Below are 20,971 nucleotides of genomic sequence, written 5' to 3'. Positions count from 1 at the left end.
TCCCAAACTCCCACTCCATCACAACCCCATTTTCCCTCCCCCTTGGCAACCACAAGTCTGTCCTCTATGTCTGTGAGTCTGTTTCTGTTTCATAGATATGTTCATTTGTGTTGTATTTTAGATTCCACATATAAATGATATCATATGGTATTTGTCTTTCTCTGTCTGACTTACTTCGCTTAGTATGATGGTCTCCAGGTCCATCCATGTTGCTGCAAATGGCATTATTTCATTCTTTTTAATGGCTGAGTAATATTTCATTGTATGTATACCACATCTTCTTATCCATTCATCTGTCGATGGACAAATGTCCATTGGGTTACTTTCATGTCTTGTCTATTGTAAATAGTGCTGCATGAACATAGGGGTGCATGTATCTTTTTGAATTAGAGTTTTGTCTGGGTATATGCCCAGGAGTGAGTTTTAATCCTGGGCCCTAAGCCCAGGAAGAAGGACCACTTAGCCTAGGCTGACTGTAAGGTAAACAGATGCTCACCAGAGGCCAGCCCTTCAATGGTCCCCCATCAGTGCTCCCGAAACACCATGCCCCCCTGACCACCTGCTGTCTCGGATATTGCACAGTGCTGAGCTAGCACCCTTTAGACTCACAGCCCCTGAAAGTGCCCTGCGCTTCCCCTGCTGGAGTCTTTCCTTCTGCGGACTCTGACTCAGATGCACACACTCCCCGTCACTCTTCCCATTTGAAATGATGTTCCTCCCTCCAGGTCTGTCACAAATGCCACTTCATTCAGGACTCCTTCCTGGACCGCCCCCCACCACTGCCGCCAAATGGGATCTCTCTCCACAGCCTTTATTTCTGCCTCACTCACGGCTCGTCCTAAATCTGTGAACTTGCTTCATCTTATCACATGTTAAGTGGCATGTAAGAGAGACACTGAAGAAATGTCATCCAGGTTGGCACCTGAAGGAGCATCATCCATTGGGTGGTCACAGGATTCCAGATAATCTTCTCAAGATTCCTAAGAGTGCCATTGTTGTCAGTCAGAATCTGATGAATGGACTCACATCAACCAAATTCACAAGAGTTTGATGTATATGCTAGAATGCCAGCACATGGTACTAACATACCCAAGTGCCAGATAGAAAGCATACTTATTCCCGATGACTTGCGCTCTGTTTTTCTGGAGAAAGACCTTACAGGGGAGGTATCTGGGGAGCCCCGTGACCACCTTCAAGTTCACTGACTCACCAGGAGTACTCATGGGACTCAACAGCAGGTCATAGTCACAGCTAAGGTTTATTAGAGCAAAGGGTTTAGAGTAAAAGCCACAGGCAAATAAGATGCATCAGGAGAAGTCCAGAGAGGTCAGGTGCAGGCTTCCAAGTCCTGCCTCACTACAGGGCCACGTGCAGGAGATGGAGTCTGAGGCTCTCTGGAGGGCTGGTCAGGTAGACACACTCCTGCAACATGTATAGCCGTGATCACAAAACTCAGAATCCCAGCACAGACGCCAGGTACACATCATAAAGCTTGCTGAACATCCTGCCAAGCTGGTCCAGTGGGCCCCATCGCTTCCAGTGTACCCACCAACATCATCAGTCAGTGAGATAAAGGACATTCCAAGGGCCACGTTCTCATCGGCCTGAGAGTTCTAGGCTCTGCTGGAGGCAAGCAGGATTGAATAACCAGACTTGTTGCGTTGATACCCTCCCCACAGAAGGTCAAGTTAGAATTTTATTTCTCAGAATAAGCATTGCTACTACTCTATTACAAATAACCACAAAATCACTCTGGGGTAGCCCAACGAAGGTTTATTTCTTGCTCAAAATCTGCTACAGTTGTTTCTATCCTGGCAGCTCCCGTGGACGCTTCAAGCAGAAACTCAGGGATTGAGGTTTATTCCATCAGGTGGTTCTACCATCTTGGAGTCCTTCTCCAGTGGCCACTCAGAAAGCCAAGAGGGCGGGCTTCCCTGGTGGCGCAGTTGTTGAGAGTCCGCCTGCTGATGCAGGGGACACGGGTTCGTGCCCCGGTCCGGGAGGATCCCACATTCCGTGGAGCAGCCAGGCCTGTGAGCCATGGCCGCTGGGCCTGCGCTTCCGGAGAGGCCACAACAGTGAGAGGTCCGCGTACTGCAAAAAAAAAACAAAAACAAAAACAAAGAAAGCCGAGAGGGCAAGGGCACAGAGGATGGCACAGATCGGTTTTGGATGAGGCCCGGAAGTGGTCCATTTCCTGGCTGACCCGACCCACTGTCCAGATAAGTCATACGTTCCCGTCTAGCTATAAGGGAGCTCCAGGTCATTAGCTGAGCTGTGTACCCAGGAAGGAGTGGAGACGTGGATGAGTCCTGCAGTCCAGGGTGTCCAGTTGAGAGTGGAGTCCAAACAGGAAGGATTTGCTGGATAACCTTCTACTGGGGCTGCTGAGCTGCTGCCGTCCGAGCGTCCACCCGTATGGTAGTGCCTGTCTCTCTGCCACCCCGAGCTGCCCCCTCCGCTCCAGCCATGCTGAGCGCACTGACTAACCCTGCCTCTGAGCTCCTTTCCCTGGATCCCGTGTGGACCACCTCCCTTCTGGTTAGCACATCTTTTCTGTACTTAATCTGAGAACAGTATTTTCCACTGTGTTTACACTCTCATTAAAGCCTCGCTGCTTCATTTCAGTACAAGTCACCTTGATTCTGTTTTGCCATGCCTAAAATAATCTCTCGGGTTTTTCCTACAGTCCACGAATCTGAACTTTACTTTTTTCTTGCTTTTCTCTGATTATCAAAATAGCTTATGGTCTTCATAGGAAATTAGAGAAACTTTAATTAGAGAAATTCTAATTAGAGAAAACTCTAGAGCAGTACCTGCCCAATAGAACTTTCTGCAGTGATGAAAATGTTCTAGCCGTACTGGGGGATATAGTAGCCACTAGCCCCATGAGACATTTAAGCACTTGAAATGTGGCTGGAACAAGTGAAGGCCTGAATTTTTTAATTTTTATTTTATTTTAATGAATTTAAATTTGTATAGCTACATGACTTGTGGCTGCCCATGAGACGCTGCAGTTTAGAGGATGAAATAAAAATTATATAGTCCAATCCAGAGATATCAACTGTTAACATTTCTGCATAGTTTTCTCTTCCTAGGCTGGTTGACATAGCTGATGTCACGCTATACAATTTTGCACATTGATTTTTTTTTTTTTTTTTTGCGGTACGCGGGCCTCTCACTGCTGTGGCCTCTCCCGTTGCGGAGCACAGGCTCCGGACGTGCAGGCTCAGCGGCCATGGCTCACAGACCCAGCCACTCTGCGGCATGTGGGATCTTCCCGGACCGGGGCACGAACCCACGTCCCCTGCATTGGCAGGCGGACTCTCAACCACTGTGCCACCAGGGAAGCCCTGCACATTGCTTTTTAAAATACTTCTTCTTACACACAGCAAACATATTTTCCTTAAAAATCTCATTAAAAACATCATTATTAGGCAGTTTAATATCCTCGTTACGCCAAAATTTACTTAATCATCCTGCTGCAGTTGGACACGGATGCTGCTTCAAGGTTCTCACTGTTATAACTAATGATGCCACAGACATCTTACTACATCAACCTTATAGAGTTTAAAGAGCTACAAAAATTAACCACAAAACTGTATTTACATTTGAGGCTATTTCTTTTGATTATTTTCCCAGAGTGGAATTGCTATAGAGAACACGAACATTTTAGAGCTCTTTACACATGCCTCATTATTTTTCAAAATGACAATATTCATTTCATTTTATTTTATCCTTATCTCATTCCTGCAGTTTAGGGGCAGCTTCATGGCACCCGCATATTCTTCTCCTTTTTTAACACAGCCTTTCCCTTCATGTTCTCACCACGGGAAGCTTGGTGAGGATGAGCATCCTCAGAGCACACAGGATGGGGCTCGTACATACTTGAGCCACGAAAAAGGTGTTGAATGTCATGGAAGCCTTGAGTGAATCGTCCGCTGCACTTGCACTAGCCTCACCAACAGCTGCCTTTCATGACTTAGAGGGAAGCTTCAGGTCCAAGCTGAGACCTGAGGGTAGGGGAAGGTGCCCCTCCAAACCAGTATTTTTTTTAAAAAATTGGTTCAGGGACTTCCCTGGTGGTGCAGTGGTTAAGAATCAGCCTGCCAGTGCAGGGAACACGGGTTGGAACCCTGGTCTGGGAAGATCCCACGTACCACGGAGCAACTAAGCCCGTGCGCCACAACTACCGAGCCTGTGCTCTGGAGCCTGCGAGACACAACTACTGAGCCCTTGCGCCACAACTACTGAAGCCCGTGTGCCTAGAGCCCGTGCTCTGGAACAAGAGAAGCCACCGCAATGAGAAGCCCGTGCACCGCAACGAAGAGTAGCCCCCACTCTCCACAACTAGAGAAAGCCTGCGCACAGCAATGAAGACCCAATGCAGCCAAAACTAAATAAAATTAAAATAAATAAATAAATGCCTTTTTTTTTTTTTAAGTTGGTTCAACATTTATTTTTGAGGTGAGACGATGCTGCCTGAGCAAAGGATAGAGAAAGGTTCTGTCATTCAGCCTTCCCCGTTATCACCCAGTTCAGCTCAGGCCTCCAGCCTGTGTATCCCACTCCAAGCAAGAGCCCTGCTGTGAGCACACCCTGACTTCCCTAGGACGTACTACAGGTTGCCCTCTGCCGTTACATGGTCATGCTCGGTCTTGGATGTCTCCTTCCTCTCTCCAAGGTCTCTGCCTCTTCTAAATGCAGTGTACTGTCTGTCATTTCATTTCCTGATCCATCTTTACTTCCCATCTTTATCGGCACCCCAGACTCCACCTGGCTTCTGTGTCCCTGAACCCGGCTCGGAGTGCTGGGTATGGATCCATTGAGTTCAGCAACAATCCACCTGGTTGATTCCTGTTTGTTTCACCTTCACACTTTCCTCTTGTCAAAGTTGTGAAGAAGTAAACTTCAGCCCTACATGAATTTCAACTACTTTTTGTTTTCTCTAGTGGCCAAAAAGCATGCAGCAAAACGATGAGAAGAAACTATGCTCTAAATAACCTGGAAAATCAGTCCATGAATAATAGATTTTTACCACCTTGAGTCTCTCCAAGGAGGGATAAACAGGCAGGAGCAGGGGACGCAAATCCTTCCAATGTCCCTAAGATCCGTTATGTTTATTTTTTCTTTACTGGGATTCCAGGGTACAGTCACAGAAGGTGAAATCAAAAACATTGAAAAACAAAACTCAGAGGTCATCCTGGAGGTAAACCAACCCCTCTTACCAGCTGTGAAATCTTCCTGATTGAACATGAACTCCCAACTCCACGAGGCACTTTGTCTGCCATAAATCATGCCCTCTTTTCCTCTCCTGACATTCTCCGAACACTCTTTAGAGAACAGAAAATTAAACATAATTCTCATATCAGTAACACCCACAGCCATGAAAACACACCCTTTTCAGGTTCCAAACTCTAGTGACAGGGTGATATCATGAACACAAAAATTCAGGCCCTATTAGATGTCTGGCCCAAGTTCATGTTTTCCATCTGTGGATGACATAACTGGATCATCAGTCAGTCTGGTCATTCTTCTGGAATTGTACAAGGAGCACATCAAATTCTGTGGTTGAAGATTGCCTTTATTTTTGAAGTTGAGGGGGAAATGCAGGAGAAGCAGCAGGCCACTTCTGGTTTATGAGCGGCCGTGGCACACAGGAGAGTGCTGTTGGGGGAAAACATTTGGTTGAAAAGACCAGAGAAAGAAGCCTTTATCCAAATGCTTCTGTTTCTGTAACCAGTGCCAGAGAGATCTCCATTTTATTCCAGGGATACCAGCGTCCAATGTAGGCCTCTCTTTTGAAAGTAGAAATTCAATAATCTATAAACAGTTCATGAGCCCCAGGGAAACCAAGGGAGATTTCATTTTGCATATGGTGTGAGGTAGGGATCCAAGTTCACTCTTTTGCATGTGGATATATAAGTTGTTTCAGCATCATTTGTTGAAAAGGAGATTACATTTTGAACTTTTAAAATTCTCTGGGGAAAAAAACCTAGTTAATTTATTTTTCAGTACTATTCAAAACTTAGTAACTGTTAGGAAGCCCATGGTTATACTGCAGTTAAAGCAGTGTATTCTAGAATCCATGTTTAATAAATAGTGATAATCTTCACTGTCAGGAAGAGTTTTCATCCTGAAGCAGAACTAAAATGTAAATGGGCAAGAAGCAGGTAGAGGCAGCCAGGTGAGCTGAATCGGTGGGGGGGTGGTGGTGGCAGAGTAATCAAACCACCCTCAGATCCAAGCGGCATTCTTTAAAATGCTACTTTTTACTTATTTTTCGGAGATCGTTTCATCTCTTTGATTGAGAGGGCATTCAGGGAGGGAGGAAATCTCTATGAGCAGACCCCCCGAGTCCTGCCCACATGCCTGACTCCTCTCATCCCTCCAGGCACTGCCCCCAAGTACAGCCCATGCTGAGCATCACATAAGCTCTTCCCCGTGTCCCTGTTGGCCCCCTCTCTTCCCTACTTTGTCTACAATGAAATGACAGTTATTTACCCGGATTGGTTCCCTGTGGCTGGAGCCTGAGTGTAAAACCTTGTCCACTTCGCGTTTGCCATCCACACGGCAGGACATTTTACTTGTTTCAATAGAGAATACATTTTATTTCCTCAATTGCAGAGGCGAGCAGTCCTCGTACATCAGTAGCTCCTGAGAGTGTTGCCGTATTTCAGTCCAGTTAAATAATGTATATTCATGGTGGTCATTCTCAGTCATCCAGACAAAATTAAGAATGAAGTAATTTCATCAAAAGCAGTCAAGGTGCTGGCATGTAGAAAGGTAGACTTTCATTTTCTGGGAAACTTTACTTGTGCAGGCTACCTCTTTGTCTAGTAATGGTAGACCAAAACAGTGGCCCAATTTGGCCCAACCAAGCTGTGTCTTTTGGTTTTCCTGGGAGCCAGGGATTGAAGAAAATTGTCCCCTGGAACCAGACCACCTCACAGAGTGGGTAAGGGTCACCAGCAAGGACTCCCCTTGTCTCTCCCTCCAGTTCATCCTTCGGGTATCAGCCTGGGTGTCCACTGTGGTCTCCCAAACCTGAGTCAGATGTCGCTGCTGTGTTTTCATCAGCAGGTACCATCAAGGCTGACTTTGCCCCTTTGTCTGAGCCTTCCCCAGAGGTGATCACCCTGAGGGCAGGAACTGTGCCCGTCTTACTCATTTATTGTTTTCTCTCTGCCTGGCACTTAGAATGTGCTCAAGAAATAGTTGTTGGATGGCTGGATGGATCCTAACTTTCCCATCAGCACCACCTCACTTGGGGAGGAAGACACGTGAGCAGAGCAGAAGGGAGGAACAGGCTGACCTGAGAAAAGTGCAGGGGACAAACAGAGCAGCACTGAGAATAGCTTAACAGTCATTGAGTCCCTGCTATGTGCCAGCAACTCCAGGGAGGCCATGCACTCATGGGCTCATCTAATTCTGGCAACAGCTAAGTAAGACAAGCATCATTTTCTCAACCAGTGCGTATCGTGCTTGTACTATGTGCCGGGAACTTGGTGAGGAACTGGGAATACAGAGTGAACAAGGCAGGCCAGCCCCTCCCCCTTAGACTGTGTGTCGGGTCGAGGGAGACAGACTCCATGAGGGACAAACACGGGGGCACTGACTTCAGAGGAGAAGCCTGTGAAGATAGTGAGGTGGGCGTGTGACAGTGAGGGGCGCCCGTCACTCTAGACCCGCTGCCCAGGGCGGTGGGCTCTGTGCTGAGCAGTGAGTGGCCAAAAAGAGTGGGGGGTTTGAGGGGCAGGGGGCACCTTGTAGAAAGAGGGTACCCCGGGCAGCTGTGTCTGAAAACAGAAGGAAGGCCAGGGCACGGGGCGAGGCGGGCCAGGGTCAGGGGTTCACTGTAAGCGCAGTGCTGTTCTAGGCCCGCTTCTGCAGCTCAGGCACCCAGGGCCTCAGAGCTTAAATCCCACAGCCAGAAAGAGGCAGAGAGAGGACAGCGAGGTTTCTTCTCTTCACACTGGGCCAGGGAGAACCGTGGCCAAAGCAAATCGTGGCACAGAGGCCGCCATTCCCGGCTGGCGCCCAGGAGCATGAGGGCTGTTGCTGGGGCACCTGAGTTTGAGTCTTTGCTGGGAGAGAGGTCAGGGTCTGCTTATTAAGGCTTCGGTGAGCACTTCAACTTCATGTAAAGAGAGAAGGAGCCGGGAGGGAAGAGAACTGACGCCCAGATTTCACAGGCATTGGTGCAGCTCAAATCGCCACTGCCTAAGGCTGCAGCAAGTGGTGTCTACAGCGGTTTCTATCTGAGTGTTGGAAGAACTGCTCTGGATCCTTCCATGAAGATGATCCATTTGTCCAGGCCCTGGCTCCCTCCACCGCTTTCATCAGGCCCATGGGGGCCAGCCCCCGTGCCAGGCACACTGTAGGGTCACCAATGTGTAACTTCATGCCGAGATGCAGAAGTTGCTTGGAAAGATAGTTCCAGGTTCATGGAAAAGTGCATTTAGAGGCTTATTGGCCATGAGCGATTTGGTCTTGCCTCAGGTCCACCTCCAACTTGTCCCGGGAGAGGGTGTCATTTCCAAAAGGACACTCAGGGGCCTCCATCTATTAGCATTTCAGTAACCACATGACATCTTTCTGTAGCTCTGACATCGGCACCCAGCAGCCTGTGTGAATGGCCTCCTCACCCTAGCAAGCGACCTGCTACAATTCTGAAGCAATTTGCCCATCTTGCCTAGATGGATTTCCAGGTCATAATTTTTGGATAATTACCACTGAGACAGCTGTTTTGTGCAAGGATTAGGTTCAGGCATCTGACAGCAAGGAACCGAGGCAGTTTTACAGATTTTAGCATTTCTTAGTACTTGTGTCTTGCTCAGAAGCCAGCTAGCTACCTAAGTGCCCCCAATAAAAACTATTTCTAAAAGTCAGTTTGGAAAATGAATACTTCTTGTCCCATTTTGGTGACAAATGTCTGTTCCGCCTACTCCAGCCGAACGAAGAAAGTCACCAGGCAGGCTCCGGGAAGCCAGGGCAAATCTGATTTCTGAGCTGGGGTTTAGAAATATAAAATAAATCTAAGAAGCAATGAACGGAGGCAGAAGAGGGTGTCTGTCTTTTTCTGTTTCCAAGCAAGAGCCCACCTGATTCCAGAATCCACAGAGGTAAAAAGAAGTGATCAGAAATGTTCTCATCCTTCTTCTGGTCAGACATGAATCGACTGCTTTCTGTGTGCTAAGCTGGTCGCCGTCGCTGGGGACACCTCAGTGAGCTGGACAGACACCGTCCTGTGCTCCTGGAGCCCCAGCCTCTGGGAGGAGATGACCACGCAGGCAATTCCGAACCCAAGTGTGATGCATGCTCTCCTGAGAGCTGGTCATGCGGGAGTCGTGGCAGCATGTGGTTGTGTGTGGCAGGGATCAGGGCACCTGGAATGCATGTGAGGAAGTGCCACTTATTCTGAGAATCTGAGATGATCAGAAACCAAGCAGGTAAAGGTGAGAGGCTTTTTCTAAACAGAAGGAACAGCTAGTAAAAGACCAAGATACTAGAAAGTTCTGTGCACGGAAGGACCCGAGGACAGCTCCTCTGCCTGGGGGCAGAGGGTGGGGGTGGGAGGCGGGGAGGCAGAGGGATGAGTGGCAGGAACGAACTAGAGCCCAGAGAGGCCACATGGGCAAGGGCGCTGAGAGCCGTGGTCATGGAGACAAGGAAGGGGGTGGCGTGATGGTCCTGTTAGGAAGAAGATTCCAGCTACTGCGTGGGGAAAGGGTTGGAGCCAGACAAGACAGAGGCCCAAGACCAGTGATGAAGCATTTGTAGGAGAGAGAAAATATGTGACCTGGGGAAGACAAGCCTGGGTAGGGGTGGAAGGGAGCATGTGTAAGAGGCAGTGCCCAGGGTTCCATTTAGGACAGATTAGGTTTGATGTGTCTGAGGGTCGTCCTGGTGGAGATGTCAGGTAGGCAGTGGGATAAAGGCGGCTGAAGTTCAGAGGCAAGGTCTCCGTTGGGCAGTCGAGAGCATTAATGTGGGTCTTCAAGCATAAAGCTCATACAGGAAATAAGTGTAAATAGAGAGGAGAGCCCGGAACCATATCCTGATGTCAGGTAGGAAAAAACCATCCAGTGAAGGAGGCTGAGGAGTGGTCAGCCAGAAAGGTGGGGGGGACTGGGAGGAAGTGGGGCCCGAGAATGCTTCCAGAAGGAGGGAGTGGCCACGTGGAGGAAGGCTTTTCCCAAGGCCGGCTGTCTGCCAGCCATCACCTCCCCCAGGAAGCTGCCCCAGCTACATCCACTGCCTCTGCAGTCACGTGGGCGGTCATCTCCCCTCCGCCTCTGAGAGAAGAACTGTGTCCGGCTCGGCCAGCGCGCCCATAACCCGCCAGTTGGTTCTGGATGCTTCTGCATCTTCCTTCTCGCCTTTTTAGCGAGCGTTCCTGAATCAGGCTCCTGGTACCTGGATGCTGCTCCAGTTGCCGGACCAGTGTTTCCTTTTACTGAAAACGCTGCCCCAACCCCCAGGGGAAGAAGAGACTTACAGAGGTCTTCCCCACCCCACCCTTGGTTGGCACCTTGCACTTGACCTTGGCAGGAGTACTGACACCTTGGACACCAGCAAAATCCAGAAAGCACTGCCAGGGTCCATCTAAATACAAGCTGTTCCCACAGACCTGGAAGGGTAACTGGGGATCTTTGGGCAACATGGCAATGAATGGTTCTTCTTGAGGCTGTTCTGACAAGACCCTGGGGGCTACCGTGACGCCACCCAATCCCCTGAAAGTGAATCTTTCCCTTTAGATTTCAGGTGCTGGTTCAGGAAAATAAGATGATACCTGGGGGAAGACAGGGTCTTTACCGGCCCCCCAGGAAAGGGCTGACCTGGGTCACCAAGGCCTGAAGCAGATTCAGTCCCACTGTCTATCAAAGTTTAGATCCCCCAGAGACCACTGCATTCTGAGACAAGGATGGGGTGAGGCATTTATTCGGGGGGGAGGGAGGAGGAAAGCCCAGTAGGGAGCGGGGAGGTGTGACGGGAAGGCAGGCAGCAGCAGCAGCCGGAGGGACATTGGTGGGGCGGGGGCCACTTCCGCAGTTCTGGGAGGAGCCCTCAGGCACAGACGCCAGTACTGGCTCTGGGGAGTCAGCTGGCTCCACCAAAGTGGCAAGAGGATGGGGGCAGCACGGGACCTGGGTGGGGCCCCAGGCCTCTGCTGCACGGGCATCTGCTGCATGGGCATCTGTGGCAAAGGCCAAGATGCCACCTTGGAGAGTTTTTAGCAGGTGAAGAGAACTCTGGCTTTTTCCCTGTGCCCTGCAAGGTTCAGGGAAGAGTCTAGAATTTACAGGCTGAAGCCCGACTTTGAGTGCAGGCTTGACCCCTTACCAGCTCCGTGGCCATGTGTGATATTGTGATTTATGATAAGAAATATACATGTACTCTTTGTTTCTAGCACAGGGCTCCTAAAACCCTCAGAATTTCCTGAGGAGAGCTACAAAGGTGTCTTTTTTTCTGTTAATGAGGTGACTTTAGGTCAGCACCTAAGGATGGGGACTGCTTAGCAGGAGAACCAACCCTGTGATTTGAGGGTTGGAACTTTTAGTCGCAACCCCCTGAAGTCTGGGGCGAAGAGAGGGGCTGGAGGTACAATCAGTCACCAGTGGTCGTTGATTTAATCAGTTGTGCCTCTGTAATGGAGATTCAAGGAGAGTGGCCCCCCCCGAGAGGACATGGAAGCCCCCAGCCCTTTCCCCACACCTTGCCCTGTGCCTCTCTTCCATCTGAGTTATATCCTTTTATAATAAACCGGTGATCTAGTACGGTAAAGGTTTTCTCCGAGTTCTGTGAGCCCTCTAGCAAACTAGTAGAACCCAAGGAGAAGGTTCTGTGAGCCCTCTAGCAAACTAGTAGAACCCAAGAAGTAGGTTCCTTCTTGGAACCTCCATGGGGACCTCTAATCTATAACCCAGTTGTCAAAAACACAGGTGACAACCTGGACTTACAGCTGGCATCTCAAGTAGGGGGAGGTGGGTACAGCCTTGCAGGGCTGAGGCCTAACCTGTGGGAGCTGCTGTGGCTTCCAGGTAGGTAGTGGCAGGTTAAAGTGCAGGACACTCAGCTGGTGTCGCAGAATTGCTTGGATGTGTCGGGGAAACCCACACCCACGCACTGGTGAGCAGAATCTTACCTTGGTTAAGAGCTTCACTGCCCTGAGCCTCAGCTGTCTCACCTTTACAGGGAGAACAAGCCACCTCGAGGAGTAGCCACTAGAATTCAGTGCAATCCTGTGTTTGTGTGCATGCTCTGGAACGGAAGGGACTTGGGCACCAGCTGCCTTTAGCGTGCTGCTTTTCTGTCGGCTTTTTCACTTTCTGACGTCATTTAATTGTTCAAGGAGAGAGATCCCCGCCCTGTGATGTTATACAACGTCAAGTCATGGCTGGACACATGCATTTGGAACCAAAGCCCAAGCAAGTGTTCAAACTACCCAAGTCAGAAAATGCAAAGGACACACCACATGTGTTCCAAGTTATAAACCAAATTAGAGAAAATCCAGGGGCTTCTTGTTTTTCTGAAAAGAATTTGCTGGTTGGGTGGAGCTGACCTCAAAACATAAAGAGATTTTAAACTGTTATGTGGGGAGAGTCGGAGTCTTTGAGGCTGGGGGGTTTTTAGGTCCTCAAACAAATGGTGTAGGATTCAGGGAGCTGTTTTATGAGCCACGTGCACACGGGAAACTAGGGGTGTCATGGTCTCTGTGTGCGTCCCTACTAAAAACCACACATCCACAGAGCCTAAATTCCTGTTGACTTGGGGACAAGCCAGCCTCCTGTTTCCTCTCCAACAACTGCCAAGAGGGAATTGGGGAATGAAAATTCGTAGTTTTGAAGGCAAGAAATAAAAACAACGTTAAATGTCAGAGCTGAGCAATCCGAGTGTGTTGCCTGCACTCAGAAGGGCATTGCCATGGGGACTCTCTGCCTTTGCACTTCCTGGGCTTCGCATCTCTGAGGCAGGAGCAGGGAGAGGCCAGTTTAGGTCCATACTGTGCAGTTGGAGTTCCAAGTCTTTTCCAGAGGTTAGCATCTTAGCCAACCCTAAGATTGTCTGGCTTAGCAAGCCCCCAAGAAACTAGTTGGTCGGGAGGGTTAAGATTTGCTGCCCTCAGGAAAACTTACTGGGGTAACAAAAATATTTTATATTCTCGTTGGGGTGGGGGTTACCTGGGTACACGCATTTGTCAAAACTCATCCAACAGTCCCCTTGAGATCTGTGCATTTTACCATATGCAAGTTTGCCTCCACTGGGGGGAAAAAGGTAATTTTGGTGCCCTCTGACTTTCTTGCTTAAAAAGATCAGGCTTAGGGCTTCCCTGGTGGCGCGGAGGTTGAGAGTCCGCCTGCCGATGCAGGGGACACGGGTTCGTGCCCCGGTCTGGGAGGATCCCACATGCCGCGGAGCGGCTGGGCCCGTGAGCTATGGCCGCTGAGCCTGCGCGTCCGGAGCCTGTGCTCCGCAACGGGAGAGGCCACAACAGTGAGAGGCCCGCATACCACAAAAAAAAAAAAAAGATCAGGCTTAAAGCCACCCTTCACCGTTGGCAGTCTCCCCACCCAGCTCTCCAGTCATGCCCCTTGCCATCCAGCCTCACTGCCTTACACATAACACATACACACACACACACTCTCTCTCTCTCTCTCTTTTTCTCTCTCAGCATCACCAGCAGATGCTCACTTAAACATACAGTGTGTGGAGTTAGGGGGGCAGTTAGGTGCTGTGTGGAATGACAAAAAGCTCAAGACCCAGGCATCTGCCCTTAGAGCACTGGGACTAGCTGGGGAGGTAAGAAGCCGGCCCCTCCGGGGAAAGTTAGGATGAGATCAGCGTCAGCTGGGGGATAAAGCCAGCAGGGGCCCAGTGAACTTGGAAGAGGCAAAGGACCTAGGGAGGGATGGGCAGAGTAGAAGTGGGAAGGTGAGGGCCCCATCTGACTCAACTGCATGTTCGCAAAGAGGATGGGCGTGGAGGGAGGCGGCGAATTGCTCCAGTTTGGTAAGCGCTACCAGTGCCTGACGGCAGAGAGGGGCTGCCAGCGTGTGAGCTGGTGCCTTTGAGGTCCCGGAGGAGTCCCGAGCTGTCTTCATTCTCTTCTTTCTCCTGTCTCCACTGTCGGCCTCTTTTCATTTTGCTTGTGTTATAAAATCAATACACACCAATAGCCCCAAACTGGAAGCAGCCCACCAAGAGGAGAATAATTAAACAATCCATCATATATGTACGCTGTTAAAAAAGAACTGAGCGGGCTTCCCTGGTGGCGCAGTGGTTGAGAGTCCGCCTGCCGATGCAGAGGACACGGGTTCGTGCCCCAGTCCGGGAAGATCCCACATGCTGCGGAGCGGCTGGGCCCGTGAGCCACGGCCTCTGAGTCCGTGCGTCCGGAGCCTGTGCTCCGCAACGGGAGAGGCCACAGCAGTGAGAGGCCCGCGTACCGCAAAAAAAAAAAAAAAAAAAAAGAACTGAGCATATATGAAAGTTGCTGAGAGAGTAGATCTTAAAATTCCTCATCACAGGAAAGAAAAATGTTTGTAATTATGTATGGGGACTGATTGGGGGGATCATTTCCCAGTATATACAAATATCAAGTCATGATCTTGTACACCTGAAACTAATATAATGTTAGGTGTCCATGATACCTCAATAAAAAAATGAAGTGAGCTATGGATGCAATGAAAAACATGAAGGGATACATTAAAAAATCGTATGCTGAGTAAAAGGATCCTGGCAGAAAAGGGTGCACACTGTGAGATGCCCTTTATACGACAGGCTAAACCAACGTATGATGGAGGAGCTTAGAGCAGTGACTTCCCCTGGTTGAGACTGGCTGGGAGGGCAAAGGAGAGCTTTCTGGGGTGAGGGAAGTGTTCTACGTCACGGCTGGAGTTTGGGGGACATGGGTGTATGCATTTCTCAAAACACATTGAATGGTGCAATTATGATTTGTGAATTTCACCATATGGAAACAGCATCTAAAAGTAAAAGAGCTGTGAACTACTAGTGAACCCTGTGTAGTGAGAGGCAGGCTGAAGTGATGGGGGTGACATGTCCCAGGTTACTTTGAAGTTCATTAAAAAAATAAGATGCTCTGATTCTTTCAACTTTTCTGAATGCTTAAAAGCATTCATAATAAAGTGTTGGGTGAAAAAAAAAAGCTATACACACATAAAAAAAGTGGGGAAGGGAGACAGGGAATTGGGGGCAGGGATTGCATTGCTTCTGGAACATCATCCAGGGTCTCTCTGGCCAGTCCACCCTGCCCCACAGAAGCACTGGCCTTTTTGTAAACCACACGCAAAATGCCACCTCAAGGGCATTCCTGATCATTCACCGATTATGTATCAAGCACGTGGTCTGTGCCCAGCCCCGTGCCAGGCGGAGGATGAAGTGCCATGGTCCCTGCTCTCATGGAGTTTGTCACCTACTGAGGCATTGACCAAGGAGCTGCCAGGTGACGACCGTATCAATGTAGCAGTTGGGGGGCCAGGGAAGTGGGCCCAGGCAGATCACGAGTGGATGGAGAATAATGGCCCAGATTTATTGAGGACTTTATACACCGGCTCCTATTCAAGCTTAACATGGATTAATTCAGTTAGTACTCATAACCAGTCCCTAAGATGGGAACTGTATCATCCCCATTTTATACATCAGAAAACTGAGGTCTGGAGAAGTTAAGTCACTTGTCCATGATTATATAGCGAGTGGGTGACTGAGCAGGAAGCTGGGTCTGGAGCCCATGCCCTAAACCAGGGGTCGGCACACTTTTTCCAGAAAGGGCCAGAGAGGAAATACATTAAGTGCTGTGGGCCATACCATCTCTGTCAGAACTACTTGGCTCTGCCATTGTAGCATGAAAGCAGCCACAGACAATGTGTCAATGAATAAGCTGAGTTATAATAAAGTTTTATTTATAAATGCAGGCTATGGGCCAGTTGTGGCCCATGGGGTCACAGGGACCACAACTGGCCCATCGCCTGCATTTGCCAACCCCTGACTCCAACCACCGATAGTCTCCAGTGACTGGAGGTGTTCATGCTGGCGCAGAGGCAAGTGAAGGAACCCTAATTCCTGACTGTCAAGTCCATGGGGAAGGGGGTTCAGTAAGGTAGCAAGGAACCGATGCAGGCGTCGAGAGCCCAGGTCTCTAATTAACAATGAAAAACCAAAAATACACCCCTGGGTGCATGTGGCAGTCCATTAGCCAAGAAAGCTGCAGAGAAAAAGTGAAAAATACTCAGAAACCCCACAAAAGTTGGTTGTCTTTTGTCTTTAGAGACGACTTACAATTTCAGCAGCACTGTCCTTTGAGACTTTATGTGAATGTAGACAGGGTGAAGTTCCAAAGCTTTGGTTGAACGTGATTCCTTTTGAAAAGCCTTGGCCAGAGAGAACTGTCCTGCTTTGCTTTGCTCTGCTCTCACTGGCTCTTGGTTTCTTAAAGGCAGGAAATCACTTTACTCAATCCTTGTTGCTGACAAGGATTGGAGCCTGGAGCTCATAGGGTGAGCTGGGCTGGGAATGCAATGGCCCCCTTCTGGGAAGAATCCACACAGTGTTGAGAATTAAGAGCTCAGAAGAGACTCTCTTTCAGTACAAGTCATTTGTGATGTACTCCCGGGTGCTGGCCTCTTTATACTAACACAGCTGATGAGAGGGGGAAACTCTATCCGCAGCCTGGCTGAGGGTCTGCAGGGAGTTAATCTACCAGCTGGACTGAGATGGGGCTGATCTCCCATTTGTCTGTGATGGATTCACCGGGTTAACCCATTGCTTTAGTGTCACGGAGATATGATTTGTGTCCCTTAGTCTTCGGGAGGCATATGGTATGGGAATAATTTCCCAGCTGGGGTTCAGCAGATGGTTGGCTCACAGGGATTGTGTGGTTAGGGGAGAGTCCTGCCCGTTCCCTCCGACAGAACATTGCTTAGTGAGATGTGTTAGGCTTCTGAGTCCCCACGGAAAGGGTTGGCTATTTAGGGCATGCAGTGTCCTGTCACCAAAAGATGAACTAACACACCCATCTACAGAGACACCCACAGGTTACCATACCCACACATGGGGATGAACTGGGGTAAGGGCGGCAAGAGGCACCTTGAACCTTGTCCAAACCACTCCTACTAATAATCACCACTTAGTTCTGTAATGAAATCAATCAACCTGCCTCATTTTCCTTTCTGGGAGCACAGGTGAGCATTTGACTCCCAGCAGGACAGTGTACATTGCTGGGGGTTGGGAGTAGTCCCCCAACCTGGCTGCACCTAAGAGTTTCCAAGAGAACCGGGGAAAAATGAATGTCAAAGTCCCATCCTCAGGACACTTGGAGGTCAGAAGTGGATTGACCCTTAGGACTTTCTCTTAAACTTTCTCTTGCATCCGAACTGTCTGGAGGGTTTATTAAAATACAGGTTGATGAGCCCTGTCCCCAGAGTTTGCTGATTTGGGAGGTCTGGGTGGGGCCTGAGATTCTGCGTTTCTAACAAGCCTCCAGGTGATGCTGCTGCTTCTGCATTTGCCAACCCCTGACTCCAACCAGAAGTCAACCCCTGACTTCTGGTCAGGGGAGGGTGCCCTGTGAGCACGGCTGCCCCAAGGCACCCCTCCTATTTCCAGGCAGCCGGCTTCAGGACCCTGGACAAAGCAGAAGGGGCATCTTCTCGACACCATGGAAGAAACTTTACCATCTTTGTCAGCCCGGTTGGCCCCTTAATACTCTCTATCTGCCCTGTCCAGTATTGTAGCCACTACTCATATGTGGTTCTTCTAATGTAAATTTGAATTAATTAAAGGTAAGATTAAAATTTTTGTTCCTCTATTGTTTGAGCCACCTTTCAAGTGCTCCAGAGCCCCATGTCCCTAACGGTTACCATACTGGACAGCACAGATGTAGGACATTTCCATCATTGCGGGAAGTTGTACTGGACAACGCTGTTCCCTAAGAATTCCAGAAATTGGTAGTTTTCTTCAAAGTTTGCCAGTTAACCCCACTGTATTACTGTGAAAAACAAACAAAACAAAATATCAGAAATGGAATGTTAACTCTTTCCTTTCTTTGCTTGCTCAAGATAGCAACCCTCACTCACCACTTCCCATCAAGTTTGGGTGAAGGTCACAGACATTTGAATGCAACAGAGATAAAAAGTTCAGTAATATTTTTCAAAATGTTGCTCCCGTGACCCGTGTTATTAAATTTACCCTAAAAGTTGTGTGTCGAGCAAGCTGAAGCTCCCTGGAGGTCAGGTCCCCAGGAAATAAGAATTAGGCCACACAGGATGGAGAATTCAAGTGGCCGAGGGGCAGTCAGTGGACACCTGCTGGAGGCTGAGAGGGATCAGGCTGAGGATGGACCAGACAAGGGTGCACCCTGGGTGTGCAGGAAATCGCCCATCCCTACTGCGGAGCTGCCGTTTGCTCTCCATCCCTGGACTCACTGGTACTCACTGCCCCGCACTCCGCAGACATGCTTTCAGGAGCCTGACTCCATGTCATCCTTTCTTACAGATTCGGCTAAACAGCAGGGGACTGATCTACTCCGTGGGCTTGCTCCTGGCCTCCGTCTTTGTCACGGTGGGTCTGCAGCTCTCTCCACTCTCCAGTTCCCATGTTCCCCCCCACCCCAGTGGGTCCTGTGGCTACAGTTTGTTTGGACACCAGATGGGCGTGGCCTTCTGGTGGATAGAGACAGTCAGCCACCAGATGCCCCATCTCATGGCTGTTTCTTCCAGAAGTGGATCCTGGCAACCCATGAGACAGCCTTCTCCCTCTCTGAAAGGAGCCAGCCTCCTCTGGGTCCATCTCATGTCAAACACAAATTTTTATCAAAAGCCAAAGGGAGATCCCACTTTTTCTGCGAGATTAGTCGACGGAAGGTTGTATCCCAATTAACTGACTATTCCAGGTTACTAAACATCTTCATAAATCCATGGATTTGACCAATACTCAAAGACCGAGAACAGACTTGATTGACAGTGCACTTTTATTGCCACTGCACTACCTTGGCCATCACATCCATATGTACGATTTAATATTTCAACTCAACTGACACATTTGGTGGGAACAAGTTCACACCACCACACGGACTGATCCACTTGAAGTGCCTGTTAACATACACATATGTTACAGAATTTTCACAATAAGAGACGCAGTGTGTTTTCTCCTGAATTTTTCAAGGAAGTACTCATTGAATCACACCTGGTATGTGAACATACATATACTAGAGAACGGGAATTCAGAAGGGCAGGAGAAGTCATTTACAGGATCAGGATGCAAGTCCAATGTCAAGGTTTTACCAAAGTAAATACTGCCTTACACAAAAGTGAAAACCCATATAAATCTATTCTTTTGCCGTTTAGGATTTTCTTCAGGTGGGTATGACTTAGGGTTATACTTGTAATGGCCACGCACTGTGCTTAATGCGCATATTCCCCCATCTGGAGCTCACCAACCCCCCACCCCACCCCGTGAGGTAGTCACTGATATCAGCCCCATTACCCAGGCCTGTAGGGAAGTTGTGTGTGACATCGGAGTGCTCGCTCCTAGCTTCGGGGCATCCCTGTGCTTCACTGAAGCCCTACAATGCTGGGAGACGGGGTTCACCACTGACCAGCTGTCCAAGCTGGGCTGTTGAAGGGCTGAGAAGAAGTAGGTTTGGGGAGGAAAAGTTCAGACATCTTAAGTCTGCAGCGCCTATCTGACATCCAAGGGGACAGGTCTGGACAGCCGTTGGAAAGACGAGTCCCAGTTCAGGAGCAGTCCCACGCTGGACACGCCAGAACATTGGAGGGGTTTAGAGCCGAGGAGTTGGAGGAGACCCGCAACGGAGTGAGCGTAGACAGGAAAGTGAGGTCTAGGTGTGAGTCCCGGCGCCCTGGGACAGTGAGAGGTCAGGATGAGGGCACAGGGTCGCAAAAGGAACAAAGAGGGAGCCATCGGGGAGGCAGGAGGGAAACCTGGTGCGCGGCTTCAGGGAGCCGGGGGCGGGGGCCGGGTGGGGGCGGAGTCCAGGGAGAAGGACTGGGCGGGCCCCGCCTCGCGCCCTCTGACCCTGCTCTGTGCCTTGCAGGTGTTTGGCGTCCACCTGAACAAGTGGCAGCTGGACAGGAAGCTCGGGTGCGGGTGCCTTTTCCTATACGGCGTGTTCCTGTGCTTCTCCATCATGACTGAGTTCAACGTGTTCACCTTCGTGAACCTGCCTATGTGCGGGGACCACTGACCCGCGGCCGCCGCCAGCCGCGGCCCCTCCTTCTGTGCAATACGAGCCCGGCGCCCGAGTCCGGCCCCGCGGCGTGAGTCTCTGCGCGGCCCACCGGCCTCTGCTCCCGCCCCCGGGTCGCCCCGCCCCCGGCCCCTCCCCGCTCCCCGCCCCCCCCGGCTCCGCCTTCCCGCCTCCTCCGCGTGAAGACTTCCGACACCCGCGTGAATTTTCAAGCTCCATTTTTGAACAGTGACTGAGATTCTAGAAAAACTGGCTGCTAACTGGCCCAAGCCAGGCAAAACTTAGTACATCCCTCGTCCTTTTTTAAGTTATTGGATGGAAGACTAGCCTAATTTATGACCCTAGACTGTGGAAGGAGAGAGAGGAGAGGGTCCATTGATGGTAGGGAGTGTTTGGGATTTCTTTATATTTGGCGCTGATTCCTAGGTTACTGGGTCTGGGGGGCTGTTTGGCTTTGGAGGATCCCCCTTTTTCTTCCTTTGCTTCCAGAGATTGAGAGTTTTTCTTGCATCTTCTTTCACTGGGCTCTGGGTCCGTCGATGACCCACGGGTGTCCCAGCTGCGTCCTCCGGGGTCGAGTCCCCGGCGCTTTGGAGCTTGTATGGATTTAGTGCTGATCCGAGGAGCGGCTGGCGAAGCCCTGGGACAAAGGCGTGACACGTCGCACCCGGGGGTCTCCGCCAAGCCCCGCAGGCCTTCCCTGGGGCGCAGGCTTTTACGGGAAGGAGATGGCTGCCCACCTGT

At 49.9% G+C, this 20,971-nt stretch overlaps 1 protein-coding gene across 1 annotated transcript in view; it reads left to right on the top strand.

Annotated features, from left to right (window-relative positions):
- SLC24A3 (solute carrier family 24 member 3) overlaps positions 1-20,224 on the top strand; it is a gene marked incomplete at both ends in the record, with an annotated part of 474,110 nt that extends 453,886 nt beyond the window's left edge. The window contains 2 exons of the mRNA XM_079718743.1: positions 18,514-18,579; positions 20,075-20,224. Of these exons, the coding sequence (XP_079574869.1) occupies positions 18,514-18,579; positions 20,075-20,224 (216 nt within the window). The remainder of the gene's footprint in view (positions 1-18,513; positions 18,580-20,074) is intronic.
- Between the last annotated feature and the right edge of the window lie 747 nt (positions 20,225-20,971).

Source organism: Hyperoodon ampullatus (genome assembly GCF_949752795.1).
Source record: "Hyperoodon ampullatus genome assembly, chromosome: 14".
Lineage (NCBI taxonomy): Eukaryota > Metazoa > Chordata > Mammalia > Artiodactyla > Ziphiidae > Hyperoodon > Hyperoodon ampullatus.
Note: the sequence above shows the minus strand (reverse complement) of the source record. Positions and strands in the feature narration are given on the sequence as shown.